Source organism: Mustela nivalis, assembly GCF_964662115.1.
Source record: "Mustela nivalis genome assembly, chromosome: 4".
NCBI lineage: Eukaryota > Metazoa > Chordata > Mammalia > Carnivora > Mustelidae > Mustela > Mustela nivalis.
In genome coordinates, this window is record NC_139023.1 from 123,112,727 (window position 1) to 123,138,466 (window position 25,740).

Here is a 25,740-nt window from a genome sequence, read left to right on the forward strand (position 1 = left end):
TGGTGAAGGTACTTATCCTAATATCTGGGGCCAGATTTGTTTTGGAATTCTGAATTAGTCAAGTTTTAGGAAGATAATACAGGGCATAAAGTAGTAGTAGTAGTAGTTGGTAGTAATAGTGAGAAGTAGATCCCACCCTGTTTATTCTGTGTTGCCTCCAATTAAAAGTCAGAAGAAGGGGAGAGAATACAATAGAAGAAAATAATCTTCTGCAATTTTTACTTTTCTAAAGTAAAACATGTGTTCCTACTTTAAAGCACCATTTTCCATTTCTGTCTGGTATATTTAGATACTTTGATCTTTGATAAAAATCCTTGGTAAGTCACAACAGCCTGGACTTTCTCACTCACTTCTTTCTGTCTCTCTCTTTCTCTCCCTCCCACCTTCCCTCTCTCTCCCCTACAGTTCAGAGATGCACTGAGCAAAGAGGAAAGAGGATTCTGGAGAAGAAAGGTTTGGCAGGAAGCAAAGAGAAGCCATCCTAAGAAGCACATGCTTCAGGTGAGGGAGGGCAGAAAGAGTATCATTTGGGATAAGGTTAACAACAAACCCGGAAATGGCTCTCACACCATTTGCAAGTACCCTAGACACTGGGGACTAAAAAACACTGGGGAAATACACCTTCAAAAGTAGAGTGGTTTTCCATGTCCTGCGTTGAATAAAGCACCAAGACCATGTCTGTTAGCAACTAGAACTGGAGAAATGGGGGCAGGCTGCAACCAAGGTGAAAGCAAGGAAGGGTCCTTTCCCATACACTCCCACCCATACCCCCACCCGCATACTTAGAAGGCAGCCCGTGTCTGCAGCAGCCCTGGATGGCCCACAGGTCACAGTGGAGGGCAGCAAAGAGGGGCTGCAGGCTGATGGCCAATAGAGTCCTGCAGGGCACCTGACAGAGACCCCGCTGATTCTCCAACCTGCCTGCCATCTGCCTTCTGTTTTACTTTGGTCCTTCCTTTCCCTTTCCTTTTATATTTCTCCTTGGGTTCAAGAAGTTACTTCAGTTTGAGGAAGGGATGAGAAAGTGGGGAAGATGTTAAGAAAGGAGTATTGCTCCAGCTTAGGATCTTTAAAAACAAAAATGTTAATTCTTAGGCTATACACGAAGATCCTCAATCGGGCAATGCTGTCAAAAACAAGTCAAATGTTCAATAACAAAGGAAAAATCTTGTTTTCATAAATAGTGAATCTTTCTGCAGAGAAATTCCTATAGATCGATCTCAGGTTTCCAGTTGTAGGAATCCAATTGCCATAGTTGAATTCATTAGTGGGGGTGCTTTTTTTTTCTCATAATAACCATTTGTGAATGTGTGTTAAGCGTATTTTGTGGATTTTCTCCTTCAATTGTTTTAATACACTTTTTAAGACATTTATAGTTTCTCTCATTTTTGCAGATAAGAAAACCAAAGCAAAGAAACTAAGTGACTTGTTCAAGGTAAATGCGACTATAAATTACAGATCTGGAACAGGACCAGATATTCATCTGTTCGCAAAGTCCATGGTAACTTCTTTTAAATTAGACGTTTTAAAGTACTGCTATGGTATACATTCTACCTTTCATGAAGGTCTTGTTGAAACACTCTGCTAAGGGCAATGCCAACCATGACTCAATCTTAGAGGAAAAAAGGAAGACCGAGTCCCGTTGACAAGGCACTTAGAATCTATGCAGTTATGTGACAAACACTGTACAACTGGGTTTATGGCACTATGAAACAGTTTGGATTAAAACAACCTGTTTTAATCAAATATTATGATACTATGCATCCTCTATTATTATTTCTTTTACATTTGGAATCTTATCAAATTGTATTGTATAATTCTCTTGTCATGCAAAACTATCATCACGGAACATTTAGTGTGGAGAGAAATGTCAATGCTGAAGGATTTCTTTAGATGGGTGCTCAATAAACACATATCTCTAGCTGACGGGCTGTTCCAAGAGTGTAGAGGAGCTTTTTGAAATGGGGAGATATGGACCCGACATTCAAGGCCCTAAATTTGGCTGCCATCTGGGAATCAAAGAGGACCCAGTATGGTTCCTTCCAATGAGGTTCACGGGCAGTCTTTGTTGTTAGTGTTTCAACCTCAGAGGGCTGGGAAAATATTGGAAATGTTAGTTTGAAGAGTCATAAACAGGTATTTGAAGAAACTAGAAGAGCTCAGGATCTAGTCCAGTTTCCAGTGGACAACAAAGCCTCAAAGACAGGGAAGAGAAATAGCATCTTACCACTTAAGGTATAGTCAATCAAATCATTTCCTAGCTTTGCTTCTGCTTCTTCTCTATAAAAGTCTTCCCCAAGTTCTTGACAATGAAGTGCTGTTAACCACTGATTTAGTGAGGCCAGATTCAAATAGATTTTGCTCAAACAAACAAACAAAAAAAACTCTTAAAAAAAGACTTCCAAACAATTATTTCAGGTGAAAATGATATCCTAGAAAATGTAGTAGCATTTAAACAGATTCTCTGCCATGGGTCCGTACACTAGTGGGTGAGTCCAGGGAGAGGCTAGGCAGGGTCTAGAGAAAAGTCCGTAGAGTCAGATTCAGGAAACCTGACTAATGTGAGGCAGGCTAACTTCATTCTGTACACCACAGGATTCTATGTACACCCTCCATATTTATTTATTTTGCATTTACTGCATTAATGCATTATGTCTATCTATTAAAACATTACAAAAATGAAGTTTAAAAGGATAAAATTGAAAGTTCTGCTTTCTTCCCAAATCCTTAAATTAAGGACACTATTGCTGTCCTTAATGAAGGGGCATGATCAAATCTAAGTGTAAGAAAGAGATACTGGAGGTAGCAATTAAAAGATGTGTCTTGGGGGTGCCTGGGTGGTGAGGTCAGTTGAACATCGGATTCCTGATTTTGGCTCAGGTTGTGATTTCAGGGTCATGGGATCGAGCCCCATGTCCAGTTCTGTGCTCAGTGTGCAGTCCACTTGAGATTTTCTCTCCCTCTTCTTCTGCCTTCCCCTTCCTATTCATGCACATGCACATGCTCTCACTCTCTCTCAAAATAAATTAATTAATCCTTAAAAAAAGTATCATAAAAATGAATAAATAAAGGGGTCCCTTACTCAAAAAGTTGAGGAAATGCTGAAATAACCAAGTCAAATGAGTCCTGTGTCTCAGGACCCAGAGCCTTCCCTATGCTCATTTTTAGAGGGGGTAGATTCTGAGGTGTTCCCCATTCTTATTTAACCACAGAACCCTCTTTGGAAGGAACAGGAAACAAGTATCTCACAGAACACAGTGTGGAGAAAGCTAATCTCAACTCATTTTTCTTCATTTCCATTATAGTGTTCACCTCCGAATTCTCTGTAACTAATCCTCTGTCCACCTGCCTCAAGACTATCCTGATAATGCAGCCTCTGAGACATGTTCAGTCAGAAGCACCAAGCTAAGCTGCTTCCATATGCCTGGCCCTCAGAATTTGTGTGCCAGTAAGTGTTTGTTATTTCAAGCTGTTAAGTTTGGAACAGGTAATATACCCCATAAATTCTACCCATGAATATTTCTTAACTTTGTCTTATTCTTTCTCTTTCTATCAGCAAGTCACGGTTGATTTTGACATAACTTTAATCCCTTAATTTTTAAATTATTATATATATATATATATATATATATATATATATATATGGATAGAGCCCTTTGTAAGGCTCTGTAATCACTGGGGAGTCTGCTTGAGAGTCTCTCTTCCTCTCCCTCTGCCTCTCCCACTTGTGCTCTCTCTAAAATTAATAAATCAATCTTTAAAGTTTAAATGATTAAAACTAAAAAGAGAATGGGAATCACTTCAGAATGGAGTTGGGAGGGGTAGGGGATGAGTGAAATAGCTGATGGGGATTAAGGGAGGGTACTTGTGATGTGAGCACTGCGTGTTGGATAGAATTGCTGAATCACTATATCGTACACCTGAAACTAATATTACACTGAATGTTAACTAATCGGAATTTAAATAAAAAGCTTCAAAAAAACATTATAGTAAGAGACTCAACCAAACTACCTGAATTCCATTCCCTTCAAGGCATGCTGTGGATATTGGGAGTAGTTTGGGAAAGGACCAAGCTTGCATATGATATTGGAGGCTGGTTGTCTACGGCAATCAACAAATCAGAAAAAAATTCTGCCATTATTTCGATTTCTACTTTGGCCATTGTCTGCTACCCATTCTCTCTGTTCTTGTGTTCTATGGCTCTTTAACTGTAGAGTATTAATACCTGTTCTTCATATCGCCTCGCTCTTGTGGGCTGCAGTTCTCTTTGTTCTTGCATTTTTTCCTAGAGTTCATAAATGAGTGAGCAAAGGGTAAGGGAAATGAGGGTCCAATTTGTTAAGAAAAACAAAATAGAACAAAACAGTAAGCTGTGGTATCATTAAAGTCAAGAGCGGCAACATCCAAAGAATCATTTCAAGTTCACTGAGAAGGTAAATAAAATGGACATACAGAATGCCAGGATGTGGAACAAAAGAAATCATGTTCATAAAAGCAAATTTATTAGAGAGGTTTTTTTAAATTTTATTTATTTATTTGACAGAGAGAGAGAGAGAGAGAGGGAGAGATCACAAGCAGGCAGAGAGAGAGGAAGAAGCAGGCTCGCCGCCAAGCAGAGAGCCCGATGCAGGGCTCAATCCCAGGACTCTGGGATCATGACCCAAGCCAAAGGCAGAAGCTTAACCCACTGAGCCACCCAGGCGCCCCAAATTTATTAGAGAGGTTAGACAGAAAAAATGGGTCAAAGAAAGACTGCAAAGTGAGGGAAGGAGAGACAACTATTTTTAAGCAGGTTTTGTGTCAAAGAAAAAAAATAAAATGGTTTTCTGAAAAGGTACATCAAATTTAAAAAAGAGGTTTTTTAAAAGCTAAAAACTGTTACTGTGCTTTGTAAGCTTATGGGAGACATTCAATAGAATTTCAGGTATTGGTGATGCAGGAAACAGAGAAAATACTTACAAAAGTGATGCCCTTAGGAAGGGGTGGGACCCAAAACATTAGAGAGAGATTTGCTTCTGAGGCCAACAGACATCTCTAACAAGGTAATAGGAAAGAAAGCAAAGAATGTGAGCTGAGAGTAGGCAGGAAGGTCAGGACTTCTCCCTCAAGCAGTTATGTGGACAAAAGGCAGAGGTAGGTTGAGACAGTGCTGGGTTTTGATCTAGAGAGTTCTATGCAATGAGGGAACCAAAGGGATTTTGCAACTGAATGACCTTTATGATGGGTCCATAAACTAGAGATCTTAACCTGGGAGAAGAACTACCAACTTAGAAGAGAGAGACTACAGTAAGTGAGACAGAAAGACAAGAATGTTTATCAGACGGGGCGCCTGGGTGGCTGGGTCTGTTAAGCGTCTGCCTTCGGCTCAGATCATGATCTCAGGGTCCTGGGATGGAGTCCAATGTCACTGAGAAGGGAGTCTGTTTTTCCCTTTCCCTCTGCTTCTCCCCGCCCTGCCATGCTCTCTCAAAAGAATAAATCTTTTTTTTTTTTTTTTTTTTTAAGAATGCTTATCAGAGTACAGCATGCTTGAGATCCAGATTTCAGAGGTGGTATAATTACAGATGATGAGCATTGGAAGTGAGAAAGTCAAGGAAGTGAGAGACTCAGAATGTTTAATGGCTCAATAAATACAGTGGCCGAGAGGAAGTCTGTAAGGTGTAGGGATCCTAACTGACAAGGAGTCTTTCTTGCAGCAGCAAGAAAGCATGTCCATGGTATAGCCAGACAAGATAAACTTCAAAAGTGAATTGGTTTTCTACCAAGAAAGGCATAGAAATGATTTGGATGTGGCAATGGGCAATTAATTAGGTGGGCACCCACACCAACAGCTCCCTCCCCGTTTGTGGTTAGTGGAATATGGGCTTTTCTGTGAAAGGCTGAAGAGGAATCAAGGAATCAGTATCCTGTGGGGTGGGTGTTTTCATCAGGCAAGACCATAAAGGAGTAGTCAGAGACGAGGTTGAGTTTACAAAGGAGATTGCTGAGTGACAGCCCATGAGTTCCAGAGGGCATGGTAGAAGAGTTTGGGAGGGCCTACAGGTTGGCTAGGAGACTGAATCAAATCAAAGTATAAACAGAACAGGATGGGGATGAGCATATGGGTAACAGCAGATAACTAGGAGGCTTAAACTTCTAGTGATAAGAATGAGGTAGAGTGGTATTTAAGACATTTACGGATTAATCCTGGTAGTATATTTTTTAAAATGGTAGGCAATCCATTTGAACTACATAGTTCAGATAATCTAGCTAGAAAACAGGAGAAATTGGGAGCAGCTTATTCCTGAAACCAGGGTGAGGAGGGCTGGTAATTCATAAAATATGAGATAGGACAAAAGCAACTGAATACTGCAAAGGGAGATAACATAATCTAGTAAAATTAAAATGCGTGCACCCTAAGTTTCAGTTGTGCAGGATGAGTAAGCTCTAGAGATCTAAAGTACAGCTGTGGTGATTATAGCTAATATTACTGTATTACATGAAATTTGCTGAAACTAGATCTTAAGGGTTCTCACCACTTACTATGTAATGTGATGGATATGCTAATTATCTTGACTGTGGTAATCACTTCATAGTGTGTGCATATATCAAAACATGACTTTGGTGTACCTGGGTGGCCCAGTCTGTTGAGCATCAGACTTGGTTTCAGCTCAGGCTATGATCTCAGGTTAATGAGATCGAGCCCCAAGTCATGCTCTATGCTCAGTGGGGAGTCTACTTAAGATTCTCTCTCTCCTCCCTCTTCCCCTTTCCCCTGTGCTGTCTCTCACTCAAATAAATAATAAATCTTTCTGAAGAAACATGATAATTGTACACCTTAATGTATACAATTTTTATTTATCAATTAAACTTCAATAAAGTCAGGGGAAAGATGAGTGTGAGCTTTTCCTGGACAAGTTTGCTTCTAGAGATCTATTTGCATTACACGCAACTGTGCAACACAACTTCCATAGCCAAGTTTTATCATGAATATATATAGCAGTGAAGGACTAACTCAATTTACTTTCTATATTGCTAGTCTGACACAATCCTCCCCTAAGCCTGGAGTGGTGATATAGAGTTGAAATAGCTTATCTCAGACATCTATTTCAGTTCCTGAATTTGGATGTCACAAAAAATAGAGATACAATGTTAATAAATACATACCAAAAAGAGGGTCATTTGGCAAAAACAAGTGTGAAAGGAAAACAAGGAATTAGAGATAAGCATGGAATAATTAAATTATAGCACTTTACTGTGAAAAACCACTTGCTTTCCAATGTGATCCAATTATTTGTTTCCATTACGCAATTTTATAGCATTCTCATGGCTTCTATCTATGAGATACACAGCAGCAGCAATACCAGGAAAAATAGATTATTTCAGAACACCAGAATACCAGTAGAATAAGAGAGGTGATTACATTAAAAAATATTGACAGCCATCACAAGGATAAATAGAGCAGCAGCAAAGAAGCCCAGAACATCTAGGTATTTTATAAGAGAAAAATTTTCTATCGACAGATAGCAATCTCTTAGTGACCACTAGCAAATGGGTTCCCAGCAGTTTTCTTCCAAAGAGCTTACAGTATCAGGGGAAAGACCATAGATTATGAGGGGAATTATGTAAAGTTAAAGGTCTTCTGTCAAGACTCATTTCATTGTTTTAAATAAATTCATTATGTCCTAGAATCCAACATCTTGAACCTAAAATATCTTGTCTGAGTTCATTTATTCTTCAAATCCAAGCTAGATGGTTATCTGCATTGTTATCAGCCTTTTTGATTGAGGACATATGTGGCTAGTACACACTGCATAGAACAATTATGACACACACAGGCTTCATCCTGTAGAAATGCACAGCTCATCACAGAAGGAATGTGTAAAGACCATGCAGGCAACAGAATAAATAGTGCACACTGGATAGTACACGTAGACACGCATGCTCACACATGCTCACACAAGCACATACGTTGCCTGCTCTTGCATATTCTGAAGCAAACAGAGGAAAGTTGGAGGCAATTTTAAGCTCAAACATAGTGAATAGTGAACTGTTAAATACTTACAATGTAGAGGAAGGAGGACACATTTTCTAGTTTGTCTTTAAAAATGCATCACCAGAACTGCCCCCGTGAGGGTCCAATTCTAATCAGGTTGCACAAGCAGCTCCCTCTTGGGGCTCCCTGTGTGGCTTCAGACCCACATGATGGACAAGAAAGAGAAAAGGCCACTAAGATGGAGAAGAAAATGTCCAAAAACTGGGGAAGGAGGAGACCCTGAAGCTCTAATAGCCAACCTCCAGATGTGTCTGAAAACACTTAGGTTGTAGAAATGCACATACCCTACCTTCACCAACACTGAATGTGTTTTTCTCTGATCATCCTGAGGAAGATGAATTGACCATATTCACTACACAGATCTTTGGGTCCTTCATTTGGCAAGCAAGGACAGGGACCAAGACAAATCAACAAGGGACCCTTCAAGTCAGAGTGGGTATCAGATGGTAGCCTGGAAGACACAGTTAATTCTTTTTGGTGTTTTCCATGAGGGTACAAGGAATCACATCTCTCAGTATGACAGGCATGACTTTAACCTGGACACATTCACGTGGAGCAAGCTGTGCCATGAGGAAGAGGGCCCATACCCAAATTGGGCTGCCAAATTTCTGTCATCTCACAGGAGAGCATAATCATCTATGGAGGCTATTGGAAACAGTCAACAAATGTGGACAAACACACCCTGCATTCCAATACGCTCCACTAAAGTCTGAGGACAGAAAAAAAGGTGAAAGAGTGTAGACTCAGATTATTCCTAGGGGAATATAGCTCACTCCTAGATCTAGCATATTGGTAGCTGTGGCCTGAATCAACATACAACTTTTGGGGGTGTTTGTAGTAAGGAAAAAGAAGAGAGTCTGGAAGTTGACTTCTTTGATGACTTCTATAATACCACAAAGAGCCTCTGGTTTGCAGAACAGCTAATGGGACTGGGTCAGAGAAGAAAAAACAGAGGCAAAACAAAAAATCCAAAAAACTTGCAGCCTGAAAGTGATAATAAGCTCATGTAAGGAAGCCAGCACCCAGGAATCCCTGGATGTAGTCATAAAGGTGGTCACAGAGGATGGGACAATGATTAGCACTGAACAAATGCTCTCTGTCTCAGGCAGCAGGAAGGAGGAAAATGGTTCTGATGAAGCCAGTAGCCTTCTGACAGAGCCAAGTGCCTATACCTATGCCATGCTGACCAGGAAGTGTGAGCTGCTCTAAGGTTTAGGGCGGCATGTTTGAAACAAGGGACTGCCAGTTTATCCTGAATAATTTCTACTATTTTGATTCCCCACAGGATGGGAAAAAAAATGGCAGACTTGAATACAGGTGGATTCACAAACTCAAGACTGCCCAAAGGAGATAAACTTGGAAGAGGACAGAGATGAGATAGAAGATGCAGTGAGAAGAGATGAAGAGGAGGAGGAGGAGGATGCCAGAGATGAAAGTGGGGAGGAACAGGAAGAGGAAGAGCACTCGCTGGTGGACCCTGACTGCAAGTCTGCGGACCACTGGCCCAGGACCTACCAGTGGTGTGTGACGCCTGCACGGGACCACACAGGGCCTGACACAAAGACAACAAAGTGCTGACAGCCCAGGCCATGACAGAACCTGTCTTTGATGATTTCAGATGCTATGCGGGGACAAAAGTTAAACTGAATAGTGAATTCTCTCAGTATCACTGGGTGCTATTTCCAATACGCTGAGTAAAACAAGGTAGAGGCAAAGATATTCTTTGCCAGAGCCTCAAGCATACAAGAGTTCTTCCTCCCTCTAAGAGGAGACTCTGTGCTAGGGCAATGTATTAGCCATGTCTTCTGTTTTCCATGTTCTAATGCTTTGACACTGGGCTTTGCTGATCCTAGAAGATTGCCCAGTTTCCAGTGGGCATGCTTTTTAAATGCAAACCAACCAATCTGGAGCCCAGAACCCAACCACATCCTTTCCTATGCTTTCACCACTCTAGGCCACTATTCACCTGCCCTAATCACCCAAAGGTCAAGCACCAGGACAGCTAGAGACTGCCTCTATGCCCCAGAGCTTGTTGAAAGTACTCAAACTAGCCAATCTTAAGTCTGTCTGTTCTGCCTTTCCCATTCCTTCCCTTGGAAACCAAAATAAAGGCCCCTGCCCATGGTCTTCCCTCTCTGTCTCTCTGACTCCTCACCCACTCCAGTGCTTCCCATTGTGCACACACCCACCTCTACACCGCAGTGTGACATACACCGCCCTACCCACCCCAACCCCATCCTGGAATCTGTGAGTATAGCAAACTGGTTTTTTCAATGGCAGCCACCTTCTTGCCCTTCCCTAAATAAGGATGAAACCAGTATCAAACCACTCAGGGTTCAGAGCAGTTCCAGTCTGTGCCAGGGCCTGCTTGAACAATAGGGTGAGATCTTGAATATGAAGTACCCACAGAGAAGTTGCTTCTGTTCAAATGAAACTGAAATATGTTGTGCTTTGTTAGAGGGTTTTCTTCTACAACACGAGTTTTTAAACAGAAGAAGGTTATGACTCCCATGCATTGTCTTAGTCCATTACGGCTGCTCTAATGAAGTACCATAGACTGGGTGGCTTACAAACAATGGATATTTATTTCTCACAGTTCTGGAAGCTAGAAGTCCAAGATCAGGTAGCAGCACAGCCAAGTTCTGGTGAAGGCTGGGAGCCTGCCAACTTCTCCTGGTGGCCTCAACTGGCAGAAAAGGCTAAGGGGCTCCCTGAGGCCTAGTACAAGAATGTTAATCCCATTCATGAAGACTCCACCCTCATGACCTAATCACCTTCCAAAGGCCCCCACCTCCTAATATCATCACTTTGGGTATTAGGTTTTTAACATATGAATGGGGGGTGCGGTATAACTATTCAGACCGTTGCAGTCAGCAACCTAGAGATCATCTCATGATTTCTTAAAAATTAGCAAAAAAGCTACCCATAATCTGTTTATAAACACTTTCTTGGTTATCTTTTCAAATAAAGTATCTTTTGGCTGGGAAATTTAAAAAAAAACGGATTCCTTTGTTCAGTCTGATAGGGTTGTGGAGAGATGGCATGGTTAAAGATGAACTTGAACATTGCAACAGAATCTGGTAAGATGAGTGAAAAGGAAAGCATTCTTCTTAATTTCTGTAGAGTAAGTTCAATAGGAGAACAGACAAAAGCAAGGAGGTTTAAATTAAATATCTGAGTTGACTTTTTTTATTCCACTGCCAATAATCCTAATTAAGTGCACTGCTTTGGGGGGATAAAAAATATCCTGCGTTAAATGATTTTACTTCTATTAAGATAATTTCTTTATACACTTTTACAAGATCATCTGAAACCAACTAATTAGAAACAGATGCTCAACTGCTGCAGAATTGGATTTAAACTGGTTATTCACTTCTACAATGGACTTTTATGATTATCTCAAGATCTATGAAGAATATATTTCTGGGGGGCATCTGGGTGGCTTGGTGGGTTAAGTGTCTGACTCTTGATTTTGGCTCAGGTCGTGATCTCAGGTTCATAGAATCAAGCTTCCCATTGGGCTCCATGCTGAGTGTGAAGCCTGCTTAAGATTCTCTCTCTCTCCCTCTCTCTCTCTGCCACTCCCCCTAGTTTGCTCGTGTGTATGTGCATGCACACACACACACACTCTCTCTCTCTCTCTCTTAAAAAAAAAAAAGGAAAATATATTTCTGAAGTCTTGAATTAATATTTGTGTGTGTATATTTTGAGCTTTAAATAATCATGTAGATTTGAATTAACCTAAATTCCTCTATTTATACCTCTTTTTGTTTCCTACATCTTTTCTTACAAAGAAGCAAGAATTCCTAAAACCACATGGTCAGGAATTTATAAAAATCTATTCAGATCATGTTAGTTTTATGAAATATAAATGTCCTCATTTTCATGGTAGTTTCTACATGCTTACTTGTGGTAAATATATTTAGATTCATTTTCCCCACCAACTCATGTCTTAAGTAGGTGGATCTGCCTATTACTTTCAGAAGAGAAAGTACATCAGAGAGGTGTTAGCAGTACCCAACAAAGGAGTAGTAAGCAGATAAAAACAGAAACAAGGAAAGTCTCCAAAATAAACAAAAAAAAGAAAAAAGAAAAATTCAGAATAGTGTGTCTATAGTAGGTTATCGTCCTGTAACAAAAAGAAAATTGAACAACCTGTTTCTGAAATGTACTTGGAAATGTAAATGGAATAGCCAGGAAGAGCCAAGGCAGTCTTGAAAATGAAGGACAAAGCTAAAAGAATATACAATATCGTGACCTACTATAGAGCTTAAACAATTAAGAGAGGCTGGCACTAGTACAGTGGTAGACAAACAGTCAAAAATAGGGTGTCCAGAAATGGATGTACACATACATCAGCACATGATTTATAATAAAAGCAGTGATGAGAGAACAGTCATCTTGGAATCCATATTAGAAAAAAAAGAAATAACAAGCCTTCCTCCCACTAGATGGAAAAAAATGAGTATGAAAGGTTAAACAAAAAAGTTTTCAGAAGAAAATGTAAGGTAACACCACATGTCTCTAAGGTAAGCAAATTACTTCTAAATAAACTTCTAAAAAGGATAGCCAATACCTCTAAATTTTCTAGAAAGAGAAACAATTAATAAACTAAGTTTTATTAGAATTAACAAGTTTTATTAGAATTCTGTTCCTCAAAAGATACCAGTAGGCGAGTAAAAAGGCAAGCCACAGGATGGAAGAAGGGATACACAGTTAAGTACATACAACAAAGGGCTTGAGTGTCAAAAATATAAGAATTCATACAAATCAACAAGAAAAGAACCCAATAATACAATAGAAAATGGGTAAAGAACTGAACGGACACTTCACAAAACCATTTCTACAAACAGCCAATAAACATACGAAACAGTGCTCATCAGTCCTGAAGGAAATGTGAAGTAAAACCGCCATGTGATACACCACTGACTAGGTACCAGGACTGCTGTAATTAAAACGACATTAAATACCAATTGTTGGGAGGATGTGGAGCAAATGAAATTCTCATACCCTGTTGTTGGTGTAAGTATAAACTGGTACAACCATTTGAAAAGTTGTTTGGCTTTCTTAAGGTCTAGCAATTCCACTCCTGAATATATACTCAATATACATATAAATAGAATGCTTGGGGCCTTGGTGGCTCAGTCATTTAAGCGGCTAGCTCTTGATTTCGCCTCAGGTCATGATCTCCGGGTCCTGGAATCAAGCCTTACATTGGGCTCCATGCTCAGCAAGGAGTCTGCTTGAGATTCTCTCTCCCTCCCCCTTCCCTTTCACTGCTCCTGCTCTATAAATAAATAAATGAATGTATAAATGAATAAATAAAATCTTTTACCAAAAAATGCTTGTATTTGTTCAACAAATTACATGTATAAGAATGTTAACAGAAACACTTTTTGTAACAGCCTAAAATGTATGCCATCAATTATAGAATAGATGAAAAATTATCACAAATTCCAATAAAAGAATACTATGAACCAGTGAGAATGAGCGAATGATTGCTATACACAACAGCATGTATGAGTCTTAGAAATAATGTTTGACAGAACAAACAATAAAAATACATAGTGTATAGCTCTATTTGCTAGAAGTTTAAAAGCAGGCAAATGATATTGTTAGAAGTCAGTAGTGATAGGGGCGCCTGGGTGTCTCAGTCAGTTAAGTGTCTACCTTTGGCTCAGGTCAGGATCCCAGGGTCCCAGGATCCAGCCCTGCATCCGCTCCCTTCTCAGTGGGGAGCCTGCTTCTTCTCCTCCCTCTGCCCCTCCCCCCAGCTCATGTACTCTTGCATGCTCTCTCAAGGAAATAAATACAATCTTAAAAAAAGAAAGTCAATAGCAATTAACCTGAAAGGCAGGGAGCAAGGGATGAACAAGAGGCCAAGAGTGGGCCTTCCAGGGTTCTGGTAATGTTTCTTCACCTGGTTCCATGCATGTGTTTGTTTTGCAAAAATCCACTAAATCGTACTATAATTTGTGCACCTTGATGCATGCATTTTATATGCCAATTTAAACGTTTACCAAAAAAAGTCATAAAAGTCAAATTGAAGGTGCCATTACTGACCTAAGATGGGTGAGTATGAACATCAGAGAGAATAATGTCAGCAATGTATGAAATACATAAAATATACGAAATTCCAAGAATTTATAATCACATTAAAAAAATTATAATTTTTTATAATTATACCCTTAGGAGAGATTAAATGCATCAACTTGTTATTCTAAAAACTGTTAAAATAGAATGAATCGAGCATTATCCTGCCTCCCCCCCCTCTATGAACTGTATTTCAGGATAATCAAATAGTTGATGAGAGAACATTCTTAGTTGAAGAATTCCAGATAATAAATGCAAAAGGAATAACAGAATTCAAATTTCACCACATTGTACCCCGTAATGGAATAATGGCTTGTGTCTGGCGATATAGTAAGAAACACACAGCACCACCTAAATAAAACCAAAACTAATCTGGTTTCTGGCTCAGAACATCAGTTCATAGGAAATATGATAAAAGAGGGCATTAAATGAATCCCAAGGATGTAATCAGCCACATTCAAAAGGTGGAACATTTACAGGGCAAAAAATTTTATTTCTTCCAAAACCAAATACCATCAGAGAAAAGGTAAGGCATGGTAGGGGTGTGGGGTAAGAGGGGAGATGACTGTTATGGCCCAAAACTGAAGGGATATTGCAATAAAATCAATTTTGAACTCATTTGGATCTTAATTCAATTAAGTCACCTTTTAAAAGACATTTTTAAGTGATGGAGAGAAGCAGTGAGTTGGGGGAAATCAGAGGGGGAGACAAATCATGAAAGACTGTGGACTCTGAGAAACAAACTAAGGGTTTTGGAGGGGCAGGGATGGGGGGCTGGGGGAGCCTTGTGGTGGGTATTAAGGAGGACACGTATTACATGGAGCACTGGGTGTGGTCCATAAACAATGAATCTTGGAACACTGAAAAAAATAAAATTAAATTTAAAAAAATTTTTAAAAGACATTTTTAGAAAATCCAGGAAATTTTAAATGGACTCGATATTAGATTTTATTAAAGAATTATCATTGATTTATTGTAGTCATGTTTTTAAAAAGTAATTATCTGTTATAGATATTATTGAACTATTTATGGATGAAATGATCTGTAATAATGTCTGGCATTTGCAAAGGAAAGAGGTAGTGATTTATGAGCCAGGATTGGTTAATTGATAATCAGTGGTACTCTCTGATATATACACAGTGGTTCACTGTTGAGTATGCTTGAGATTTCATGCATGAACACTTACCCCATCCGTAGCTTTCACCAAGAGGTCATAGGTTGCTGGATCCCTTTCCCTATCAATATCTTGAGAAACGCAGATTCGCCCATCATGTGGGTCGATTCGGAATGCAGGAGATGCATCATAGCTTTGGAATCCATCATAAAGAGAATACTCCACAAAGCCATAGAGTCCGGCATCTGCATCAGAAGCTTTAACCTACGAGACAAGAGGTTGGTCGGCAAGGGAATGGAAATGTTAACATTACTTTTCAGTTGGTCATGAATTATTATCATGATTTGTACAACCGGGTTACCCTACAGCCATTGATTCACAAAATACAGGCTTTGGTTTTAACTCTCTCCTTTTACCATCTGTGACAGCTCACCCTCACTTTCCTCCTCCTTGTCTGAGTTCTGCTCAGTCTCCTTTGCCAATTCCTATATTTTCATGTGATCTTGAAAGTCTGAGTTGCCTGAGATTCAGGGGTCTCCTTTGTCTTCTTATTCCTCTCACTATGCCTAAGTGATCCCATCCAAATTCAAGGCTTCAAAAACATCCCCGTGCTAACAGTTTGACCACATATCTTTGGATTCCCTCTCATACTCAGACTTTTCAAGTGATGGGCTCAACACCCCACCTCCACCCTTCAGAACAGTAAGTGAAGGCAGAGAAATTGAGGCAATAAGTGGCGTGATTACTAGTAACCCAATCCAGCTGAAAGAATTCACCCTGGAGAAGGAGACTTGAGTTTCTAAGCCAGGTTTCCTTGCAGGAATAATGCCTCCATCAGGACCCCGCAAGGCCATGCTCACTGACCAGGGCACAGAAGCACCTTGCCCAGTGGGTCCATGGGAATGTAATCCAGCCCACGCTCTGCTTTGCCCAACACTGACATGGAGTTCTAAGTGCCCAGAGGTAAGGACGTCTTTCTCTTTGACCATAAATACTACTTACGTTAGTTGTGGTCCTGTGCCTGGTAGAAAAGATGAAGTACTGGAATATGAAGGCACTTTATTTATACTAACTGTAGGAATACACAGAGAGAAAAACAACAGTCTATATTGAACTCAAAACATTTTGAGTTCATAAGCATGGTTAGTAAAGCCCTCTTGATTTTTTAACTGAATTAATAGTAACAGCAAACATATATATATATATATTATATATATATTATATATATATATATATTATATATATATATATATAAAACACTTAAAATAAAAGATACATTGTAAGGGAAGATTAATTCAAAAAAGGTAGAAAGAAAAACGAAAAGAAGTTTAAGTATATGTAAAGATTTATACTATAACCTATAATGAACTCCATTTTACAGACCAGAAAAGTCAGGCTCAGAGAGCTTAAGTAATGCGCCAAAGATCACATAGCCATATCAAAACCGGGACTCAAATAAGGGCATTTGGACAACATTTAGCTCCAGATTGGAAAAAAAGTGATCTCTTATTATCAGTACAGTGTACAGGAAGGAATTACACCTTCATTATTTGCTTCCCAAATAAAACCTCATACCAGTAACATATTCAACAACCAATGTTCTCAATAAGCCTTCCCACTCGTTCTGTTCTATCTTGAGCATATAACTGGAATGTGGCTTTGGGGGTTCTTCATGCAGTCTGACACAGTGGTTCTCAATTAGGGTCAAGTCTGCCCCCACCAGGACATTTGGCAATGTCACATGTGGGGAGAGGTTACTGTGGCATCCGGGGGTGGAAACCAGAGTTGCTGCTCATCGTCCTATAATACACAGGAAAAACCCTACAACACATAATGATCTGGCCCAAAATGCCAACTGTGCCTAGGCTGAGAACCACTGCATCTGATGGAACACAACAATGGGCACTATTATTTTCCTCCTTAATTGCCTTTGTCTTCAACCAATGACACAGTCTTATAAATTTCTCTTCACTCCCATCTATCTCATATTCTCTGGCAATATTATTTATTCTGTGCAACCAGCTAACATGTTTGCAAGTTATTCTTCTCATTAGATGGGCTGAACCAGGAAATCCACAAACTTCCCAACTACAAAAGAACTAAATTCCAAGTGCATTTGGTCTGTTCCATTTTGGCAGCTGTTAATGATTTAGTAGCCTCCAGTTCCCAAAGACACCAAATATATTTTCTAAAAACATCTGGTATTCTCAGTAATTTTGGCTTGATTGGAAGATAAATACAATGAACTTTAATTTCTAAGACTCATTCTCAGCCTTTAATGGCATATATTAACGAGTAATCTGGCTTATATAAAATGAGCCTCCTTATTTCCACTTTTGAGACCTTTTTCTCATCTGGACTTTTGGCAGGCAAAACAGAAAAAGTCAAAAGTGGGATAAGAGTACTGATCTCAGTTTATGTCAGCAGCTCAGATTCTAGGATTCAGAATCATAAAACAAGAATGTATTCCTCCCTGTTTTTTACTCAACTCCCTAAAAATACAGACCTTGTATTCTAGAACAATATATTCCCCCTACTAGTATTTGGTCTTGAACACCAGTAATTAATTTGGCATCTTTATGAGGCCTATATTTTCCAATATTCATTAATTTATACGTAATAGGCAATTTAAATAAGAGAAAAATGGGGAAATTTTCACCAGATCTTCAAGAGGAAATCTGATTAGTAAGTAAGCTCACTGGGCCTTTTCTTCAGAGATAGCTGCTTAAATCAAAGAAACATCTGGTCAGAGTCTATTATCGCCATCTTTTGGTGCTAATTTTGGGATCCAGAGGAGATCTCAGGAAGATTATTCCTGAATCTACTGAAAAAAGCTGCATTCTACACTCGGTGATGTCCCTGTGTTCTTCATCTTACCCTCAATCTACCTGTTTTAGACTGAGATGAATCTGGTGATTTTTCCTCTAAACTTACTTCAAGTCAGAGTTGCTCTCCTTCATTCTGATCTCTCACAATTTTTTTTTAAAGATTTCTTTATTATTTATTTATTTGACAGAGAGAAAGTCAGCGAGAGCAGAAACACAAACAGGAGGAGTGGCTCCCCACTGAGCAGGGAGCCCCATGCCAGGCTCGATCCCAGGACCCCGGGATCATGACCTGAGCTGAAGGCAGCCACTGAGCCATCCAGGTGCCCCGATCTCTCACAAATTTAATGCAGACATTATAAAAATGAAAATATTAACGTGGTATTAAGATTCACCTGATTCCCTTATTAGCTTCTGAAACTCAAAAAAGAAAAAGAAAAAAAAAAAAATCCCCGCCTCCCTATCTGGGAGACAAATTGAGAACACTGGCTCTTGAATACATGTTGTTTGGATGTTCTATAAATGGGATGGACCTACCTGCACTTCATTCACCAGCACAGACACCTCTATTTGGGAGGCTGTCCTTTCATTCATTTACTTATTTTTTATTTCTTTATATTATGTTCAGTTAGCCGGCATATAGTACATCATTAGTTTTTGATGCAGTGTTCAGCAATTCATTAATTATGTGTAACACCCAGTGCTCATCACAACATGTACTCTCCTTAATGCCCATCACCCAGTTACCCATCCCCCCACCTCCCTCCCTTCTGTAACCCTCAGTTTGTTTCCTAGGGTCCAGAGTCTCACATAGCTTGTCTTCCTCTCTCTGATTTTCTCCAGTTTTCCTGGGAAGGTCTCCGTTTCAACTACTTGACAGCTTTGCTGGAGTTAATACCCAGCCATTCACCTTGGTACCCCAAAACCCAATAGTCAACCCCAAGTCATAGGGCAACACACTGTGAACAATCTTATCCTTTACCTGCTCCCAGGAAATCATATCCCTGAATTCAATGACGCTTCTAGAAAAACCTCAAAGCCCAGTCAAAAAAATAAGCAAACAAGAAGGTCCTACAAAAAAAAAAATGGTTGCCAAAAAAATGGCTTATTTACATGAAATTTAAAATGAAATAACCCATCTTAATTTTTTTTTCTTTTTGTGATTTCCAAAATTTCTACCATGAGCATATAAGTTTGTTTGAAGAAACCAAACCGCTGACACAACACAATCACAAACATAACTTCAAATAGAAGAAAGAAAAAGAAATTACAAAATAACTTTAAATTCTATGTGCTTGGCCATCCACTGATCACACAGTGAAAACAAGATTAGAATATTCCAGTGGAAGCCGGTTTCAGCACTGAGGACCACAACAGATGTAAGTATGCCACTCTCTGAATACAATTCTGGAAGTTAACCAATGACTTGGGTCTTAACCAAGTCTCACCATCAAGGCTCCATCTTTATTTTCTACACAACCCAACAGCCTTCCATATGCAAATTGTCTCCTTATTGAAACACTTCCTCCCCAGACACCAGGCTCTGACTCTCCTGCTCTTCCTACACCCCACTGACCTCCTTTTAGTTTCCTTCACTTGCTCTGAGTTCTCTTCCCAGCCTCTGAATGCTCTCATGCCCACAGCTTAGTCTTCAGGCGACTTCTCTTTTCAGTCCACACACCATTGCTTGTGACGAGTGAATGGTGCTCCCCAAAAGACAGCTCCAAATCCTAATCCCTGGAACTTGTGGATATTGCCTTATATGATAAAAGAGTGAATCTTGCGTTATATTGTAAAACGTCATTAGGTCAAGGATTTTGAGAGCAGTTTGTCATGGATTATCCAGATGAGACTTCAATCCAAAAACAAGTGCCTTAGAAGAGAGAGTCAGAGAGTAGAGTGAGGGGTCACAAACCAGGGAACACCAACAAGACTTAGAAGCTAGCAGAGACAAAGGGAAGGAGAAAGGCCCTGTAGGACTTTGGACTTCTAGCTCCCAGAATTATGAGTAATAACAATTTCTGTTATTTTAAGCCAGGGAATTGACGGTTATTAGTTATGGAAGCCCTAGGGAATTAATATACTCCTGAGTGATCTCACCCAGGCCCACAGTACTAAATCAACATATGTTCTCCCAGTATTGCTATCTTTGTCTGGTGTTCCAGATTCATGCATCGTCCTACTACTAATTAGACATCACCTCTCATGTGGCTAACAGGCACTTCCAATGTGGCCTGTCCAAACAGAACTCTTGCTACCTACCCAAATCTGCTATTTTCCCAGTGTCCTTAGTGATGGCATCACCATCCATTTTTTGTAAAGGCAGCCATAGAGATAAAACTCAGAGGACCTCAAATCATGTCATTCTCCTGCTCAGGATCTTCCAACAGCTTCTAATCATCACCTCAGTAAAATCAGACCCTTTAATTTGATCCTGGCTACTTCTGTGAACTTATCTCCCACCACTTTCTAACTCATTCACTCCTTTCTGCATATACTGGGCTCCTTGATAGTCCTAGAACCTATCAGCTTACATGACTTGCCTCTTCATTTCTTTCAAGTCTCTGCAAAGACCACCTAATTACAGAGACCTTTCCTAATCATGCTACACAAGAGTGTCATCCTCATTTCTGCCATACTCTTTTCTTTTACCTGTTTATCTTCAGAGTATTTACCTCTATTTTACAATGCATTATATATTTTTATTTGTTTGTTTATATCTCCTACTGGGATTTATCTCCAGAGCTCCTTGGCATATGTCCAGCACCCATAATGCTAGTGCTTGGCTCATAGTGAGGATGCTGTAAATATCTGTTGCATGAATTAATCAATCTATTATTGCCCATAAAATGCAAGCATGTTTCAGAAATAGTTTTCATGATAATTCTCCCTATTTTGACCTTGGGAAAACTAGTCATAAGAACAAGAATGAAAAGATTCTCAACATCACTCATCATTACAGATATACAAAACAAAACAACTATGAGATATCACCTCCCACCTGTCAGAATGACTAAAATCAAACAAACAACAACAAAAAACAGTATTGGTGAGGATGTGAAGAAAAGGAATACTTGTGCACTGTTGATGAGAAGGTAAACTGGTGCAGCCACTGTGGAAAACAGTATGGAGGTTGGTTATTCTATTAAAAATAGAATTACCATATGATCCAGTAATTCCAGTACTAGTATTTACCCAAAGAATATAAAAACACTAATGCAAAAAGATATATGCATCTCCATGTTTATTGCAGCATTACTTACAATAGCCAAATTATGGAAGCAGCCCAAGTATCCATCAATGGATATATTGATTTAAAAAAATGTGGTGAATGAAACACAATAAAATATTACTCTGCCACAAAAAAGAATGAAATCTTGTCATTTGCAACAACATGGCTGGATCTAGAGAATATAATGCTTCATGAAATAAGTCAGTCAGAGAAAGACAAATAACATGAATTCACTCATATGTAGATTTAAAAACCAAAACAAACAAAGGGAAAAAAAAAAAAGACTCAGGCCATAAAAGCAACTCTTAACTATAGAGGACAAAGTAGTGGTTACCAGATGGGATGTGAGTGGGGAAATGGATGAACTAGGTGAAGAGGATGAAGAATACACGTATCATGGATGAGCACTGATAATGTATACAATTGTTGAATCACTATATTGTACACCTGAAACTAACATAACACTGTTTATTAACTATACTGGAATTATAACTAAAAAGAAAGAAAGAACAAGGATAAGATAGCTTTGCAGATACCATCACTACCTCCTGGGGCTACACCACACTGGGCAACCATGCTCAAATCCACCACATTCTTTGACATCACCATCACCAGTGAGCTCTTCCGCCCCATCTCCTGAGAGCTGTTTCCAGACAGACTCTCCAAGACAGCAGATAGCTTTCATGTTCTGAGCACTGGGAAGAAGGGATTTGGTTATAAAGGTTCCTGTTTTATGAAAAGTTATTGCGGAGTTTATGTGGCAGGATGGAGACTCCAAATGCCATAATGGCGCTGGCAACAAGTCCACTGGAGGGAGAAATTTGATGATGACAATTTCATCCTCAATTATACAGGTCCCAGCACCTTGTCCATGGCAAATGCTAGGCCCAGTACAAATGGTTCCCAAGAATGCTGATACTATAAGGTTAGATGGCAAAAGTGAAAAAGAGTGCATGAATACTAATGAAACTGTGGAATGCTCTGGGTCTAGGAATGGCAAGACCAGAAAGGAGATCACCATTGCCCAGCATGGACAACCAGTAAATCTGACTTGCATTTTATTTTAACCATCAGGCCATTCCTTCTGTTGCTCAGGAAAACATCCCTCAACCCTGTCTGCTTATAACTTCCTATGATCTTCGCATTCACAATGCAGTTCTTAGGGTTCCCTGTTTTCCTCATCCCATTCCAAGTCTTGCTGGATTGCAGAGTTAAGTTTATGATTATGGAATAAAAACTCAACAACAGCAACAGCAAAAGAACAAGATATTTTATAACTCCATCAAGCTCTTACTGAGGAATGATTTTTTCAATGAGTAAAACACAGTCTATTAACAAAGCTATATCGTCATGGAATAAAATCCAAAATGCTAAAACTGGCAAAGGAAAAAAAAATATTTTAAGACATGTGGAACTATTCAGAGGTTGGAAACAGAACTGTACTTTTTATTCACCTTTTAAAATGTATTTTCAGAGAAGCTGATAAAACTGTTGGATGAATAAACTAGGTATCTATTTTCAAGTTTCAGGAAAAAAAAAAAAAACCCTTACTGTTCTAAAACATGTTTTTATTGCCTTGATTGAAGAATGGGATTAAGAAACCACTAATCCTACTACTCGTTGCCCCACCCTCCCCTGAAAAAGCAACCAAAGGAAATTTTGTAAAAGGAGATGTGTGGGTGGAGTGAGGGGTAACTTGTCCTATGAAGTATTACAAATAAACAACTAAAACAGTGTGACCTAAAAAAAGAATTGGCAGGCAGATCAGTAGAACACAAAAGTAAGACCTGAAAGAGAATCTGGTAAACCTAAATTATTTTTATATTACAAAGGAAATATCACAAACCACTGAGGAACATAGGTTTATCCACATAAATTGCCAGAAAAATTGGCAAAGAAAGGGGGTAGGAGATCAAGTTTGTTAATAAACTCACGTGAAAGTAAATTCTAGATAGAGATGTGAAATGTAAATAATTAAATTATTTAAAGCACACAAAAAATATATGGGAATATTTGACTGATGCTTATACTGGAAAGAAATTTCAAAGCAAAAACATTACAAAACTAAAACAGATGGACAAAAATCACAAAGGAGAAAATCAATACAATGACTACATAACCATTTAAAATTCCATTATGTTGGGGTGCCTGGGTGGCTCAGTGGGTTAAGCCTCTGCCTTCAGCTCAGGTCATGATCCCAGCGTACTGGGATGGAGCCCACATCAGGCTCTCTGCTCAGCAGGCAGTCTGCTTTCTCCTCTCTCTATCTCTGCCTACTTGTGATCTCTATTCTGTCAAATAAATAAATAAAATCTTAAAAATAAATAAAATTCCATTATGTCAAAAATACCACACACAAAAAAATTTTAGGGTGAATTAGGTATGATACCTGTGTTATAAATATATACACATATATATTCATAGTATATACCCAAAAGCTAATGTCCTTAATTTGGAAATAGGCCTTTAAAAATAATACTGACTTCCCAATATAAAAGAAAAATGGGTAAAGCACAAGAACAAACAAGTCACAGAAAAATAACATATATTTAAGAGCTACAACTCTACGGTCATTAAATAAATGAAAAAATAATATTTTTAAAGTATTGGCAACCATTAAAATTATTTACATTTCACATCTCTATCTAGAATTTAAGTGGGACAAGGATGAAATAAATGTAGACATCTTACAATTTTATACATCAAGTATACCTCAGTAAAGCTTAAGTTAAGTAACACATAAATGAAAACAAGCCAGACATGAAGTAATGTAACACGGGGAATAAGTGATTTTTGTTTCCACTTCTTCAACTTCTTGTCCACATTTTCATAAAGTTAGTTTTATGGTAACAATAGTATGAAAAACAGCTGACATCAAAATGGTTAAACTAAAAAAAACCTGCATTTGGTAAGTCTTTGCCATCCCTTTATTCAGTTGTCTGGTACCTCATTCTTGTAAATCCACCAAGGGCAGATACAGAAGAGTCACAAGGCCTAGGGCATCACTAACTTCAGAAGCAGGATTGTACAACTGTTCTGTAAAGGGGTAGATAATAAATAATTTAGGCTTTGCAGGCCATCAGGCCTCTGTTCCAAGTATTCAACTCTGCTATTTTAGCACAAAAGAGCCTTAGACAGTATATAAATGAATAGCTTTTTTCTAATAAACTTTTATTTATAAACACCAAGATTTGAATTTCATGTAATTCTCACTATTAAGAAATGTCATCTCTCTCAATCATTTAAAACTCTAAAGATCATTCTCAGCTCATGGGTGCCACCAAAACAGAAAACAGACAACAGTCTGGAGATGGCCTGTGGGCCACCATTTGTCAACCTCTGGTCTAAAGTGTAAGGAGAAATCTTTACTTAGAAAAACAGAGTTAGCACTTTGGGCCCAAGAATGTAACTTTGAAGTAATTTCAGTCCAATGCATATCAGGGGCTCATCTGAGATTCTGTATTTGAGCTGGTTTTAGAGGCATTCATTGCTGCCTCATATTCCGTTCCTATAGTAAAGCTAAATTATCACAAAAAGAAAAATGTACCTCAACCACTTCAGTTCAGTCCCCAGCCAAAATGCTTTCACTAAGTTAAATTTTTGTGTCATGCCTTTATATTTTACAAAAGTTTACTTTGATTATGTTTGTCACTGAAAAAAATAAAACTAAAAATATTACCTTCTACATGATCCAGTAACACTTTCATAGAGTCTTTTAACTGTAAATAAAACACACGCATGCGCACACACATTCAAATAACACAAAACTGTAACCCCAAGCCTTCCAAGTGTACCTATGTTAAAAGGAAGCTAAGGAAGTTAAAAGTTGGAGGAATAGAGCCAGCCATCTCCACAGCCCATGGAAATGCTCTTTCCAGAGCTGTTCTACACCAATGACACTACCTTAATGAGGTCCAATCTTTCTCCACGGGTAAGACACTCATCTTAAAAAAAAAAAAAAATTAGCTAATATGTATGGCATAGAGATTAGGATGCAACCAACTGATCCCCTGATTGATATTTTAATAATTATCTTTTCTTTTGATTTGTTAACTTAGTTCAGTGATCTGATTTAGGCTGTGGATACTCTTAATCTTGTGACAACAGAACAGACAGAAATACAGCAGTTCAAAGTAACTGGTAGGCTCAATAACAACATTTATTTATTATTATTATTTTAATTATTTTTAACTTGTGATTTAATATCTTAAGTAATAATTTCACACACACACAAAGTAACCCAAAATATACCTAATATTTTACTTCCAGATATATGTGAAAAACAGTTATGACTTCCACTTTCAAAATTTCTTTATTAAAGATTTATTTATTTGTCAGAGAGAGAGGGAGTACACGCAGAGGGAGAAACAGGCTCCCTGTTGAGCAAAGGGCCTGATACAAGACTCGATGCTAGGACCCCGGGATCATGACCTGAGCCAAA

General features: G+C 38.8%; 1 protein-coding gene across 2 annotated transcripts in view; it reads right to left on the reverse strand.

The window, feature by feature from the left end:
* Window positions 1-25,740, reverse strand: part of DCHS2 (dachsous cadherin-related 2) — a 256,876-nt gene that overhangs the window by 117,259 nt on the left and 113,877 nt on the right. For both annotated transcript variants that reach the window (XM_082727429.1, XM_082727428.1), the window contains one exon: window positions 15,315-15,506. In XM_082727429.1, the coding sequence (XP_082583555.1) occupies window positions 15,315-15,506 (192 nt within the window). The remainder of the gene's footprint in view (window positions 1-15,314; window positions 15,507-25,740) is intronic.